General features: G+C 39.6%; 1 protein-coding gene across 1 annotated transcript in view; it reads right to left on the bottom strand.

Moving 5' to 3' along the window:
- LOC132199757 (zinc finger protein 423) overlaps positions 1-13,619 on the bottom strand; it is a 79,333-nt gene extending 65,714 nt beyond the window's left edge. The window contains exons 1-3 of the mRNA XM_059624714.1: positions 13,347-13,619; positions 8,683-8,778; positions 6,693-6,857 (exon numbers count right to left, since the gene is read on the bottom strand). Coding sequence (XP_059480697.1) covers positions 6,693-6,857; positions 8,683-8,778; positions 13,347-13,386 — 301 coding nt within the window. The 5' untranslated portion in view covers positions 13,387-13,619. The remainder of the gene's footprint in view (positions 1-6,692; positions 6,858-8,682; positions 8,779-13,346) is intronic.
- Positions 13,620-13,860: the final 241 nt, after the last annotated feature.

Here is a 13,860-nt window from a genome sequence, read left to right on the forward strand (position 1 = left end):
GCGGAGAAATTTTTGCAGAAAGACGACAGGGCGGAGAGGGCGAGTCTTCTTTCTCTCGGCGGATGCCGGCGTCTTGAGGGAAAGAGGCCCCGCTCTCGTCGTCGTCTTTCACCTCATCCACCTTCAAGTGCATGAGCTATGACACACTGGCTGCTGGGACCAAACTGCTAATGACTTCAGGGACAAAGTTGGCCTCCTGCAGGCACCCATAAATTTTACATTCTCCGCTTCTTGAGGAGAAAACACGCGCCAACTCAAAATGAGGTCTGAGCCTAAGAATCGACTTTTATTTTCAACGCTTTTTATCAATATTTACAAGATTTTCAGAATGTTTCAAAATAAAACTCCAGCTAAAACAGAAAAAAATGTTGATTTCATTTTTAATTAAGCCGCAGTGAGTGAGAGAACTCGTCAAAAGCAGGCAGTGGCAAATTGTGACCTGAGAGAGAGCTGCTTTATCGCCGGTGCTAAAGTATGTATTCGGCGCCATTCCTCAGTGGACACGGCATCACACGTAATAAAAAGTTGAAACAAAAACTGCGAACCTCGAGGGACGCGGCGAGAGCGGCTGCTTGTTTCTCCAAAAACACGCCGAACCGCCAGGCTGGCTCCTGCGAGGGAATGAGCCACTCTCACCTTTCCTATTGATAGAATTAGTTAACTCCTGAGGAGGAGAGCGCGTGATATTTTCATCTCAATCGGCAGGGGAGCGAGGCTGAGAGATAGAAATGCTTTATTGTACGGCGCGAAACGAAGCGTCCGCCTCGCCGAGAGATGAAAGGGCTGCACACACAACCATGCAAATCAGCCGCCGCACTCGCGGGAGTGGCGGCACCTTTGATGAATTCCCAAATTAAACGCCCGTTTTAAGATTTGATCCGGTGAGAGTGGTCTCCGCACGCACCACGACGCAGAGCAAGAATGAAATCACCGAAGAGCGTGGATGAGAATAAAGGGGACGGGTTAGGCAACCTGCGACGCATCGACGCACAGCGAGAAGTCTAAAAAATAAAAACAAGCATGGTTTGAAGAGGGAATTTTGCACTTGCATGACATGTATAAGTTAATGTTAAAAGAAAAAGAAAAATACGTAATCATTAATTTAAAAAAAAAAAAAAAAATAAGGAAACTTGACTTAAATTTGCAGAATGGAGAGTTTTGGAATAAAATAATTAAAGGTGATTTGAATTTAAAGTTTGCTTTTCTTCGAAGGGTTTTGTGAGTTTTTTATTGGGTTTATTGTTTAAGAAAAAAAAAATCATGTTCTACATGTTTTGGCTGTGGGCTTCAGCCATAATTCATGAGCTGTGAAAGCATTTTAACAAGAATTAGAAAAAAAAACTAATTTTTTTTTTAATATTTTCCTCTCAAATTAACATTTTTTCGTGAAAAATTATTCATACGTTACATTTTTACACAAAACAATTTTTAACACAAAAATTTTACAATATGAATTTGAAAAAAAAAACATCGGCAAAAAAGCCGACTTTAAATTCATATCACCATGAATCAACCCTCGATATTGAAATTCTACCACAAAAATAATTAAATTATGTTCATATGCTTGAGAGTTAATGTTACCTTAATCTCTTATTAGTTGAAGAAACAAAAACCAGTAAATGATAAAGCCCGATTTTTTTAATTATAATTCTGAAATGCGGATATCTAAAATTGAAAATTTCCAATTTGCTGGTTTTCAATGAAACACCTAAATGATGTAGAGAAGGAAGGGTGGCCAGCTGAGCTCATTTGATATTCAAGTCGGGATTAGGAAGGAATAAAGTTCTTTATTCATTTTTACGCCCCGTGTTCTCCATTTATAAATAGAGCTCATTACGGGGCGCAGGGCGAATTATATTAGCCATCCGGCGGCAGCAACATGATTACATCGAGGAGCAAGCAAGAGAGAGAGAGAGCGTGTGCTGGAATTAACATCGCACACAGCAGAATAAGGTAACGGGAGTGGGGGCGTACCTTTGGGAGCCGAACTAATCAGAACGCCAAGGGAATTCCCAAGGGTGTAAGTGAGGGAGAAAAGAGCGCGAGGAGTTGAGTGGAAAGAGGCGCCCCGGGAATCTCTTGGGAAATATGCAGCCAGCAGTACGTCTCTCTCTCTCTCTCTCTCTCTTCTCTCTCTCTACAGTCATCTCATTTGCAAACGCCTTCCTCCTCCAGCGCTCCTCCGCTGTTTCTTCTCTGTGCATCCCTTTCTTTCCTGCTTTTCTTTCTTTTTTGGAAAAATAAGTTTTTTCTGTCTGCCGCCCTTTAAAATCCAACCATCCTTCCCTGATAAGTGTGAGCAGACGTCTAGCTTTTGGCTAAATGACCAGCGGCCTGTCATTTTGAGGGTAATTTTTTTTCGGTTATTCCTCTCCTTGAGATGAGAAGAAAAAGAAGAACGGGAGCAGACAATTTCTAAGGCGAAACTTTTTTTAGTTTGCAACTCGCTTATATTGTTTTCAAAAATTTTGCGTGGAATTTTGCTTTTTGTAAACTTTTATTAATATAGTTTCATAATTTAAAAAATAATATTTTCACTGGCAAGAAGTATCAATACAATAATACTGGAACGTATAGTTAAAATAATGAGTTAATATTGAATTTGTTTTCTTTACAATTAATCGAAGAAACCTGGAAGACTTGAAAGCGACAAACTATTTAAATAAAAATCATAATCGAGATAACTTCTCATATTTTTTGGCCTTTTAGATTTCTTGAGTTTTTAGATCTTATATGACCTTTCCGAGTCAATGGATTCAATCTATATCAACCCTCGCCAAAAAAATATGTTGACACGTTTTATCTGCTCGTGGAAGGATAATCGCGTGTCGAATAGGGAAAATATTGAATAAATAATCCGAGCGTCGAGTCGAGGGGGAGGACGGGGGCAGGGTCCAATCGCACAGGTAGAGAACAAACCGACCGAGTGGCACACCAGTGGCGTATTTATGTCTCATCTGACGTCACTGGTGCACGGCATGAATTTAGGTATACTTTTATCCCCTGGGAAGGTGCTATACTGCGAGAGCAAGAGAAATAATGCGGAGGCAGTCTCGCGGGAGTTGAATGGGCTGGCGGTGTGGGTTGGGGAGCGACCGAGTCCCAAAGGACCGGCACCATCGCAGCCCTCCTCCCTTGCTAATGCTGCCTGTGCTGGCTGGCTCGCCCGCTCTGGCGGCTGCCTGCCTGGCTGCAGTGTGGCAGAACAGCCTCTCTCTCTCTCTCTCGGCACGCTCTGGTGCTGTGTGGCCTCCGAATAATGTCGATTCCTGCACGCGGCGGCGGCGGCGCTCCTCCTCAATTATATTGCAAATCGATTCACGGACACGACTGCATGCGCCGCACACGCGTTTATTATTACTATATTTAATTTACAACCTTTCAATTACCTAGGCGGCCAAGCGCACTGGCGTTAGTTTTGTCATGGCACTTTGCGCCAGCTGATTTATTAGTGAGCGCGCGGCAGGGCACGCTAATGGCAGTGATCTATTGTTTATTTGCCTTACATACACTAACATTAAATTTATCACTGTACTTTCACATTAATAAAAAATATGAAACTGGATGCAAATGAAGATATAATACAGAGCAAATAACTAATAGTGGCTAACATCTTTTTTTTATAAAAGTTGTTTAAAATAAAAAATAGCTCATAATACGAGAAATTCTATTAATCCACTCTAAATGTCAACCTGTATCATACAGGTATCATACATCTATAATATTCTACTTTCCGCTACTTTCCTAATTAATTATAAAAAATTACAATTGAAAATTACACAATAGAATCAGATGAAATTTATTTTAAAATCTATTGACAAATTTATTATTTATCTTATAACAGTTAGGTGTGACGTTAAAAAAATTATAAATATTATATTGCTACTTTTAATTCATTGTGGGGGAAAATGTGTTGATGATTCTGAAAATAGTGACTTCATCTTTTATTGTACCATTTTATTTACGATCTGACGATCTCCATTTTTTTTTCAATTAAATTAAGTAAGACCGACTCGTGATTCTGGACTCTTGTAGCCACCAGCGGAGTCAGGTCAGGCTCATTTGAAAATCTCAATTATATTTAGTAACGCTGCTTTTATCTTGATGGCGTAACCAGCCATTTGGCAACGCCACAAAAGAGGCCAATCCGTCCGTCCTGTGTCTCGAGGGACACAAAAAACTAGCTAGTTGGTATGAGAATGACAAAATTTGTCTTCAAGTAACCGAGTTAATTTTTATCTGCGCGTCCCGCACTTGCCCGAGGTGCTCGGTTGGTTTTAAAGTGGCGTGTGATTAATGCCGCACTTATTCCCTGCAGTACGCTCAGCATGAAATACACTCTCACTCTCTCTGGCACAGAGAAAAACGGTACAGGATCGCCCCGTGCTCTACCATGACGTATATGTAGATTTTGCATTGCTCGCTCACTGTACGTGTTACACACAGGTATCAGCAGCGTCGCTGCGAGAGAGGGCTAATGAGCGTGCCGCTGGCCTGCTATCAAACAAAACAAAATCACAACGCTCAGCAGGAATATAAATTGCTGATTCCCGCCTGCTCGAGTGCTGCTCAGTGGCTTCCTCTGTTCGAGTACGTGCGTTTTTGCTAATTCCCATTTGGAATGAAAAAATGAAAACCAATTTGGAACTTGGATTCGAAGGCAGTTCTTTGACAAATAGAGATATAGCTAGCAAAAATTGACTTTTCAGATAAAAAAATTTGACTGATTAAGACATAAAAGATGAATTTTAATATTGCAGAGTACAAATAATTAAATTAATTCAAAATTGAAACGATATACAAAAAGTGAAGTATTAAAAAACATTATAAAATTTTTATTTTAAAACATTTTTTTGAAGCCTAATGTAAAACTAGCAATAAGTAGCCCACAGTGAGATGCAGATGTTTGTTTAAATCAAGGAATTCTTAGAAAGCATGTTTTTCTTTTAAAAATTTATATTGCGTTAGTTTTTGCATATTTGAATGTTGTGAGCATGTATGTATGTGGTAAAAAGCGGAAGGGTGAAACAAAGCTGAGAGTGGCGTCGTCAAAAATGGAATCCCTTTCCTCCCGCTTAATGCCCCAACAGCAAATCCTCGGCGGATAGACATTAGTAATTCGTCAGTTAATAAGTTGCACTGTTCCCGGCTCTCTTACACGTTATTACTCTAATTTGTTTTGTCCGTGGATGGCCCTCGAGAGTTGCCAGGCATAAAAATAAAGATGAAACACCGCGCGCGCGTTCTCCACTTTCTCTCCCGGCGCTGTTCCGCGCCGCTCGCTGCTCTGAAACTGACAGAGTGAGAGAGAGCGCTTCAACTTTCCACCTTCAGGGACCGCGGAACGTTACTGGCAAAATCTCATAAGTTGATTATTTATTGTAGCACGCAAAAATATTAAATTTATTGCCAAACTCTTGCATTGCCTACATTAATGAAGTGCAAATTCTAGCCAGAAAATGGGATAAAATAATTTTCATTTATATAGTTGATATAGTTCTCAACTGCTGACACCAATGAACAAATCCAAATCAGCTGATGACGCTAATTTACCTTGTAAACTCTATTTTTGTATTGGTGAAATTTGCATGTATTATGAGGCAAATTTTAATATTTTTTTTATTTATTATTATTTCTTGCTTCAAAGTAGTTCTGAATAATAAAAACAATGCAAATAATTTCCACGTTTTCAAGCTCTAGCTTTAAACTTAAACATTTCCAAAAGTACTTTACTATTTTAACTTCTCCTTATTCCCTTCTGGAAACATCAGAGGTTTCCTTTCGCTCTCTGCGGTGGACTTGCAAGTTAAAAATTCCAATTAAAGAAAAAAAGGCGGGCCGCAGAGCGTCCTCAATTACACGGGGACGCATAAAAGTCTGCCATTAGTGGCATCTCATTGCGGCATTATGGCATATATTTGCCTGGCTGAAACGGCAGGCCTCTTTTCCGAGAGAGTCAGAATAAAGTTAATGCTGCGAAGAAACGCACGTTTACCTCTCCGAATGGAGGCGCAGGCAGTAGCAGGGGGTGGATGGTCACACACGGAAAATTGGGAGGCGAGCAGATGAGATATCCTATTAGGTCTCCGGAGAGCATCAGCCAGGCTTATCGGCCCAAGTAAACTCGATAAGGTCTCTTCTTTTTTCAGCCTTAGCGTGCGTAAATATTTATTCCCAGCCGCACAGGCGGGTGGGTAGGCGGACGGACGGGCGCCGAAACTAAAAAATTCTAATGAAATTTGCGGGCCAAAGGGTTGCTGTTTATAAATTCGGCGCGCTTGAGGGAGCGCCCCGGCAAAGCGAGAGACCTGGGAAATGAAGGAAACAGATTTGCTCTTGGTAAAAATTCGCGCACTGGCCCCGGCTAAAAAATTAAGTTAACTGAAACGAGTTGTTTAATTCCGTGGGCGTGCAAAGCGGATGCATTTTTAATGAGGTTATAATACAATCCTCGTCGCTCCCGCGTCGCGAGAACTGAATAATAAAAATTTCAACTATTAATCCCAGTGTAATTTCACCTTGCGGTCGCACAACATTTTGCAAAGAGTCCCAACTTCATTTGCACGGGAGTGTCAACAAATTTAATTTTTTACAGCAAATGACGCCGCTTTTCTCTGAGGCTTTCGTTCTTTCTTTTTTGTGGAAAAAATTTCTGTGCGGTAATTAAGTTTTTATAGGAAATCAAGCCTTACCCTCATTTGCAAGAATCGAATTTGAAGCTGCATTCTCGTCATCAAGCTCTTCGCCAGGATCATCCTCTGCTGTTCTTGACTGCCATTCGTGGTGTTGATGACAATTCAGCGTGTTGTTTATTGTTGACGCAGTGGCAGGAGAGTCGTCGTCGCCGTCTCCGTGGCCTGAGAACACAGGGATCAGAAACCGCATTGTTAGCCCCTAATTATGTGTCCACCATTGTGCTCACAGCGGACAGATAGACACGGTAAACTGATATTGTGGGATCCGTGTCACCACACTATGGGGTGCTTTAGGGTTAGTGACCCCACAACCTGACACACGCAAACAAAAAAAATAATTGCACTGCTAAGCTAATTTTAGATTTAAAATATATATATATATACCCTATCCAGGAATAATAAATAATTAATTCAAAATTTCCTTTAAAATTTAATTTATGGGTCAAACTGGCTTCCTCATTTCCAATGTAGACGTATAGAGTTGAATTGCAAATGGCTCAGGTCAACTGCACAGCAAAGTTTCTGCCGTGCAATATGACCAGTTTGCGGCGTGCGGTTGTCATTAAAGATGAACAAATCTATTTCCCTCGGCGGACCGCGCCCGGCCGAGATACAAATGCGCGAATAATGGAGAGCGGGCACTAACTAATGGCGTCTGCGGAGGTGATAAAGCTGCGACTGCCACCCTGACTAATGATTCTGGGCCACCTCTTTGGTCACCCCAGGAGCCAACGAGTGTGCCAGAGTGTGTTTTGCGTCGGCGACCGCCGCCGCCGCATCAACTCGGGAATAAAAAATTTATCCGTGCCTCAGCAATTCACGCAATCAGGTTGCACCCCAATTGACCTCCTTGGTTAACCTTTCAGGGTCAATTAATTGAGAGGCACTCCCTGTTTAGCTAGTGTTGCCTCATAACTTATTTTGTTGGTGATCTAGGTGCCCTGCCCTTTGAGTATTTCTGGATCAGCCGTGTTTCAAAACACACGTGCTTCAATTACCACAGAAAATTGCAATAATGTCAAATGAATTGTAATTTATTTAATTAATTTAGGGTGATTTTTTTGCTCTTCTTTCAAATACAAATTTTTATAGAGGCGTTTATTTTTTTGCTCCCTTTGTTTTGATCAAATTTATTTTGAATAATATTGTACTTGGGTCTTTTGTTGAAAATACCCAACGGCATATTGAAACTGAAACTAAATTACCAGTTTTATTTAATTAAATAATGGGCAACTGTATTTTTTTCAAAGATACGTTAATTATGCTAAAAATTAACACGGTACTTATTTTCATTTCTTTTCAATGCTTTTTGTATTCTCATTTTATATTCATATTTACCTTATGTTATATAAAAATATTTTACATTCCCCTTTTTATCAAAATTCTATTTTGCCATCACCGTGAGAGGCTTACAGCAAACTTGAAACCTGTCCGCCACAGCGCCGCACCGTCCATTTCTTGGCGAAAGTGTGCGCCTGTGAGTTTAAGCGCAAGACGTCTCAGAGGAGACGACGGGCCCTTTCTTTGTATAATGGACGCTAAGAAGGATATTAACTTTTAGAAAGATTTTGCATTAAGGAGCTTGCGCCGATGTGCACCCACTTTGTATTAGCGGTCCACGGCTTCTTACGCACAAGTGGCGAGGCCTAGTACTTGCCGTGATCCCCTATTAGCTTGTACATAGATGTTTACCCAGCTATCAGACACTTTTCAAGATGCCCAGCTAACTAAGAGCTTGTTCAATTATGCACGAATGGTGCAAAACTCATGGCTAGATGTTTTAGTGGAAAGGGCAAAAGGTTCAGTTAGCCTGTATAAGAAAAAGCTCCATTCACCACCGCTATATCTAATTTACATCTACGCCAACTTTGAATTTAAAGAAGTACCTTATACATGAATTTTTTTATATAGAGACAATTTTATCGCTTAAAATAATTCAGCTCGTTCAAACGAGCATTTAAATCCAAAAGTAAATAAATTCACTCACCAGTGGGTGTTTGCGGAGGTTGCGACTGCCGGAAGCCGTCTTTGTCGTCTGCGTGCACCACCACGCCTTGCTCCGTTTCATCCTCTTCCTCGTCTCCTGCAAACCAATCAAACACTAGGAGTAAACATCACTTGACCTGCGACCTGGCCCTACGCTATCTCGGCGGCAACGTCTGCCACCAAGAAAGCGAGTGCATCAAAATCACTTAACCCGCACCACGCACTTGCTAATTTGTACCCTCATTCACACTTATATCAGATTGATAAACAGAGGATACACATATAAGAATCGTATTAACACTTTTTAATCATTAGAAAACATCACCACGCATGTTGATTATTAAAATAAAAAAATAAGAAATAAAATAAAAGGATCAGAATAATTTTGTAGTAGAATTTCACAACCGAGGGTCGATTCATGGTGATTTTAATTTAAATTCGGCTTCTCCTCAATGCTGGGTGTGGTGAGATGTTTATTCTTGGAAAAGCCAACTTTAAATTCAAATCACCAAGAAAGAAGAAGTAATGGTAGAAATCATATATTATTTGTAAAATAGAAACAATCCAAAAAATTTAAATAATTTAGTTAATGATTGAAAAACTAAAAAATATTTCTCTTCTTTAAAAATTAAGTTATAATAGATTATTATTTACAATCTCAATTTATTAATTTAAATTGCACAAGAACTGAACTAACAATTTTATTAATTTATATCTATATAACTATTTAGAGGAGTAATCAGTAAATATGTTTCACATAATTACCACTGTAATTTATTTTTAACCCAAGTCTTCTGGCCTGGACATTTTGTAAAATTTAAATAATGCACCCTTGATAGCAGGTATAAAGAAACCTGTAGCCCATCCATGAGACTAATATGATATAGCAGGAAAACATCAAATACAACAAATACGAGTGTTCAAGGCCTATTTATTTTGAATTGATGAGGACCCTTTGGCCATTTTCCGTCGAAATGGCCAGTACCACTCTCGCAGCATCCACCAGCGTGACCGCACCACTGCGATCAGCGGGCATATGTGTGATCACGGCGGGCTGGCACAGATTCGCAACACCTCTCGGCGTGTGCAATTTTTCACCGAAGGGCGGCCGACCGCAAAGCGACAGATAGCACCGGGGCATATGGACGGACGCACCGTGTGTGTTGCAGCAGCGCATAGATAGGTGCAATTAGTAAAGCAGCAGCGCGAGTTAAGTGATGAGGCGCTATTAGTAAAACGTCACATATTCAACAGTGCAGGCCATCACGGCGGACAGACAATATGGATAGGCCGGTGGAGAGCGAGCGAGCGGCCAGCCAGCGGCATTATGTGATGTTCGCTCCGTGTCCCCGGGGGCTGGCGTGTGCTCGATATAAATCATAATCCCATCGGTCTACATGCTGTACTATTATATTATGGACTCTCTCTGTCGCTCGCTCGCTCACTCGCGCGCGGCCACACAATACCTCTGTGATATTGTGTGTGTATTATTGTTGTAGCACATGCTGCTCGTATCGTCCTCATCAGGAATGTACGTGCGATGCAAATGCGCGACAGCAGCCAGCTAGAGCTAGTTGCTGCACCATCGATTTCCTATCCGTCACTATTTTGTGCTATTTCAATTTTTGACCGCTCGCTTTGACACTTTATTTGCACCCCCGGCGCCCTCACTGACACTCGAATGATGAGCTGGCCAGAGTGGAAATTTACAGAATTCTAGTCTGTGTGAAAGGTGCCATAATTAAAATTGATCAAATTTTTATACTTGTGCGATTATTATTATTTGAATTTTTTCCCATTTTTTGGTTAACAAAATAAATAAAATTGTCAATCACTGTCAAATAGTATATATTATGTTTATGAAAATTGTAAAATTATGACTTCGTTGTATTGTAAAAAATTAGTTTAATTTATTACAATTAATAAGCAAATATCAAATTAATTATTATTGTTTTTCTTTCTTTTCATTACTTTATCTCAGAAAAACCTTTTTTAAACTTGGTTGCAACAATGTTACGCAAAAATTTAAAAACAATGGAAATCACAAATATTGGCTCTTATTTTAATTTAAATAAAAATATGTGAAATTGCTTAAAATTTAAAATCATTGATCTATTTTGTGTGAATTATTTTAATAGCAATTTCATGTATAAAAATTTCATTTAATTAGTTTCACCTTCCAATGAAATTAAAAATATCGAGAACAGAGGGCACTTGAACCAACTGATCATGCCTAATTGTGCCATTTGTATTTGCGGCAAATCTTCCCGGCCATGAGTTCGATAATTGCACAAACTTTATTGACCACGTTCCGCCGTTGGGCTGAACTCGCACTGCTGGGCGGCTGGCGTGGCAAGACGAAGAGGACATTCGACCCTTTTCTGGCGCATGCATGTCCCCGGAGACGCATCCATGAACCTAGGGACATCATTTCACAATCCTCCCGGGGCCGCCGCTACAACTATATAGCTCACACAGACCACCGTATTTATGCTTTAGGGGAGGACGAGCGACCAGAGAGAGCGAGAGAGAGGTATGGACACATTCGCATTACACACAGTGGTAAATGTGTACGTTTGTATGTGAGGCGGAGGAGAGCCGGCCAAACCCTTTTACGGGCACTCACTCCACCGTCGCTGCTACATGACCCGATGTGTGTTATTTGTATGCACGCCCCGACGCTTACACTACGACACTGAACCGCCGACTTGGCAAAGAATTTAGTAATTGATTGGTAAATGATCATTTTATTGGGCGAGTTTCTTCTTGCTGAACGCTGACCATATTATTTTTTGGGTATAGAAGAAAAACTTGTAATTAGAGAATCTTTAAATTTTTACATTTCAAAATCAAATTCGTAATTTGCTCTAAACGCGCTTATTTAATATAACTTTTAATTTATTTTCTATTTAGAAAGTAATCATAAGAATTAAATAAAGGACCTTGAAGTGTCGCAACATTGAATGTAATGTCTATTAATTTTTTTTCATGAATTCAGAAAAAAATTGCAAGTAAAAAAGTCTATTTTTTTATAATAAAGAAGATAATTTAAATTATCAAATTAATTTTCTTAAGAGACAAAATTAATATTGTATTAAAAGATTTTAAAATAGCTTTTGATTTTGCTTTGAAGTGAAAAAGTATTTACCAGTGGTTCGCGCAAATTTTGCACTGGCTGACGCGTTCAAGTCCCAACAGGCGTGAATATTTCACACCGTGCGATTCATGCTCCGCCGTTATAAATAAACGCGGAAATCGAATCAATCGGCGTGTTTTTGTGGACGATTGAGGATGCGCTTTACGTCTCGGTAATTGAGCGAGGGAGAGGAATTCGCACGCGGAGAGGGACAAAAATGATTTGACCGCAAACGAGGGAAATAAAGCATCAGCAGAAGGGCACTTATTCCAGATTCCTGCGCTTCAAAAGCGGAAACAAAATAAAAGCGAAAGAGCAGGGACGGCGCCGCGGGTTGCATATAGCGAGCGCGTCCAACGTCCTTTTTCTGGCGATGGTGTTTTGCACGGCGGTCGCCGCCATTCAATGGACGACTTGGGAGCAATAACAATACAAGAAATATCCCTCATCGCTCGCTGCAATCCCCTCATATCTGCACCGCGCCACCCACACCCGTTCTCTCCCAACCACCCTCTCAAAACAATTCCAATGACAGGCATGTATACACACGTTTCAGTTTCGCATTCCGAGATGGTACATAGTGCGAAAAAATAATTTCACGCTTCATCTTCAGTTGGAAACGTCAAAAAAGGTTTGATGTTATGTGATTTTCCTTAAATCACTTACATTTATTCAATTTTCTTAGTTAAATATTGATATACCCAAGGTGTGTAATTTTAATTTATGTCAACAGATCACCAAAAACAAGATTTTTATCAATCATAGTTTCATTGAAATGGATTTTATTAATAATAATAATTGCCATTCAAATATTTTGAACTTTGAATAAGAATAAATTCCTTTTATTATAATTATTCAATACGATTTATAATTATGAGTAAGAAACTATCTGTCATTCAATTCGTATTTTTTTTAGCTATTATATTTAATAATTCAAATTTTTAAATAGAAATCAATAACATATTGGATTAATAAGAAATATTTTAAGTTTATACGCAAGCATGCTGGTCAAAGGGACATAAAATTTTTAAATAATACATAAAAATTAACAACATGCATATGAAAATTCGCTTCTTCAATAACATGACGTACAATAATATTTGTGAATAAAATGGCAAGTTCTCCAATCACGATTAAACTTTTCCCTAGATTCTGTTTTTACAAAGCGTTTTTAGAGTCTTGAGAAAACAGTTTTCATTTCTAAAGAAATGAATGATTTGATATAAATATCAAATTATTCATAGTTTATTTGATTTATTTATAATATTTATATGAATACACTGAGCTGTTTAAATTAATTATGTTTTCTGACAATTAACAGAACGGATAAAAGTCAAATCAAATTAGTTTTTTGAAATTGATCATGCATGGTGAAATTTAATGAGAAACCTCTGATTGTATGAAGAAAAACTCAAAATTTACATAATTGTTACTTTTCATTCTTCACTTTTGCCAGACTATGTACACATGAATAAAACTAGCACATTTCAGGAAAGCAAATTAATTAATTAATTATAAAAAGAACTTACTTTTCAATGATCGTGGTTTTGCTTGTTTCCTCCTGGACATTCCTGCTCTGATAGTAATCAAAGCTGCCGCTGCCACTTCATCATTCAAATGAAATCGGAATGAACAAACAGAGGTAGAGATTACAACGCGCAGAGGTGGTGTTCAAGCGCCGCGGTGCGTGTTGTCGCGTGTCTGCGGTGGTTTTGCAGAAAACGGACAGGAAAGCTGAAGGGAAATGTGCACGTGCGCCGGTGCCGAGGTGGAGGCTCGAGTTTGCTGCCGGTGCCAGTTTTCCTGCCAAACTGAGGTGGATCCGCCAACATAGCCAGCGGTTCTAGCAGCTCTTTATTCCCAAAGGAAGAGCACACTCGCGCATGCATTCCAAATCGCCTGGGAATAAGGAGCGGGCAAATCGCCTGCCTCACTCTCAAGTTCTCCCGCCTACAACCCCCTCAGAGCCATCTCGAGGCTTGTTTAGCGAAGCTTAAACTACCAATCTTCGGAATTTATTTTCCAAAATCGGCTATTTCTTTG

The sequence above is a fragment of the Neocloeon triangulifer genome, unplaced genomic scaffold (assembly GCF_031216515.1).
Source record: "Neocloeon triangulifer isolate White Clay Creek 2 clone unplaced genomic scaffold, ASM3121651v1 ptg000014l, whole genome shotgun sequence".
NCBI lineage: Eukaryota > Metazoa > Arthropoda > Insecta > Ephemeroptera > Baetidae > Neocloeon > Neocloeon triangulifer.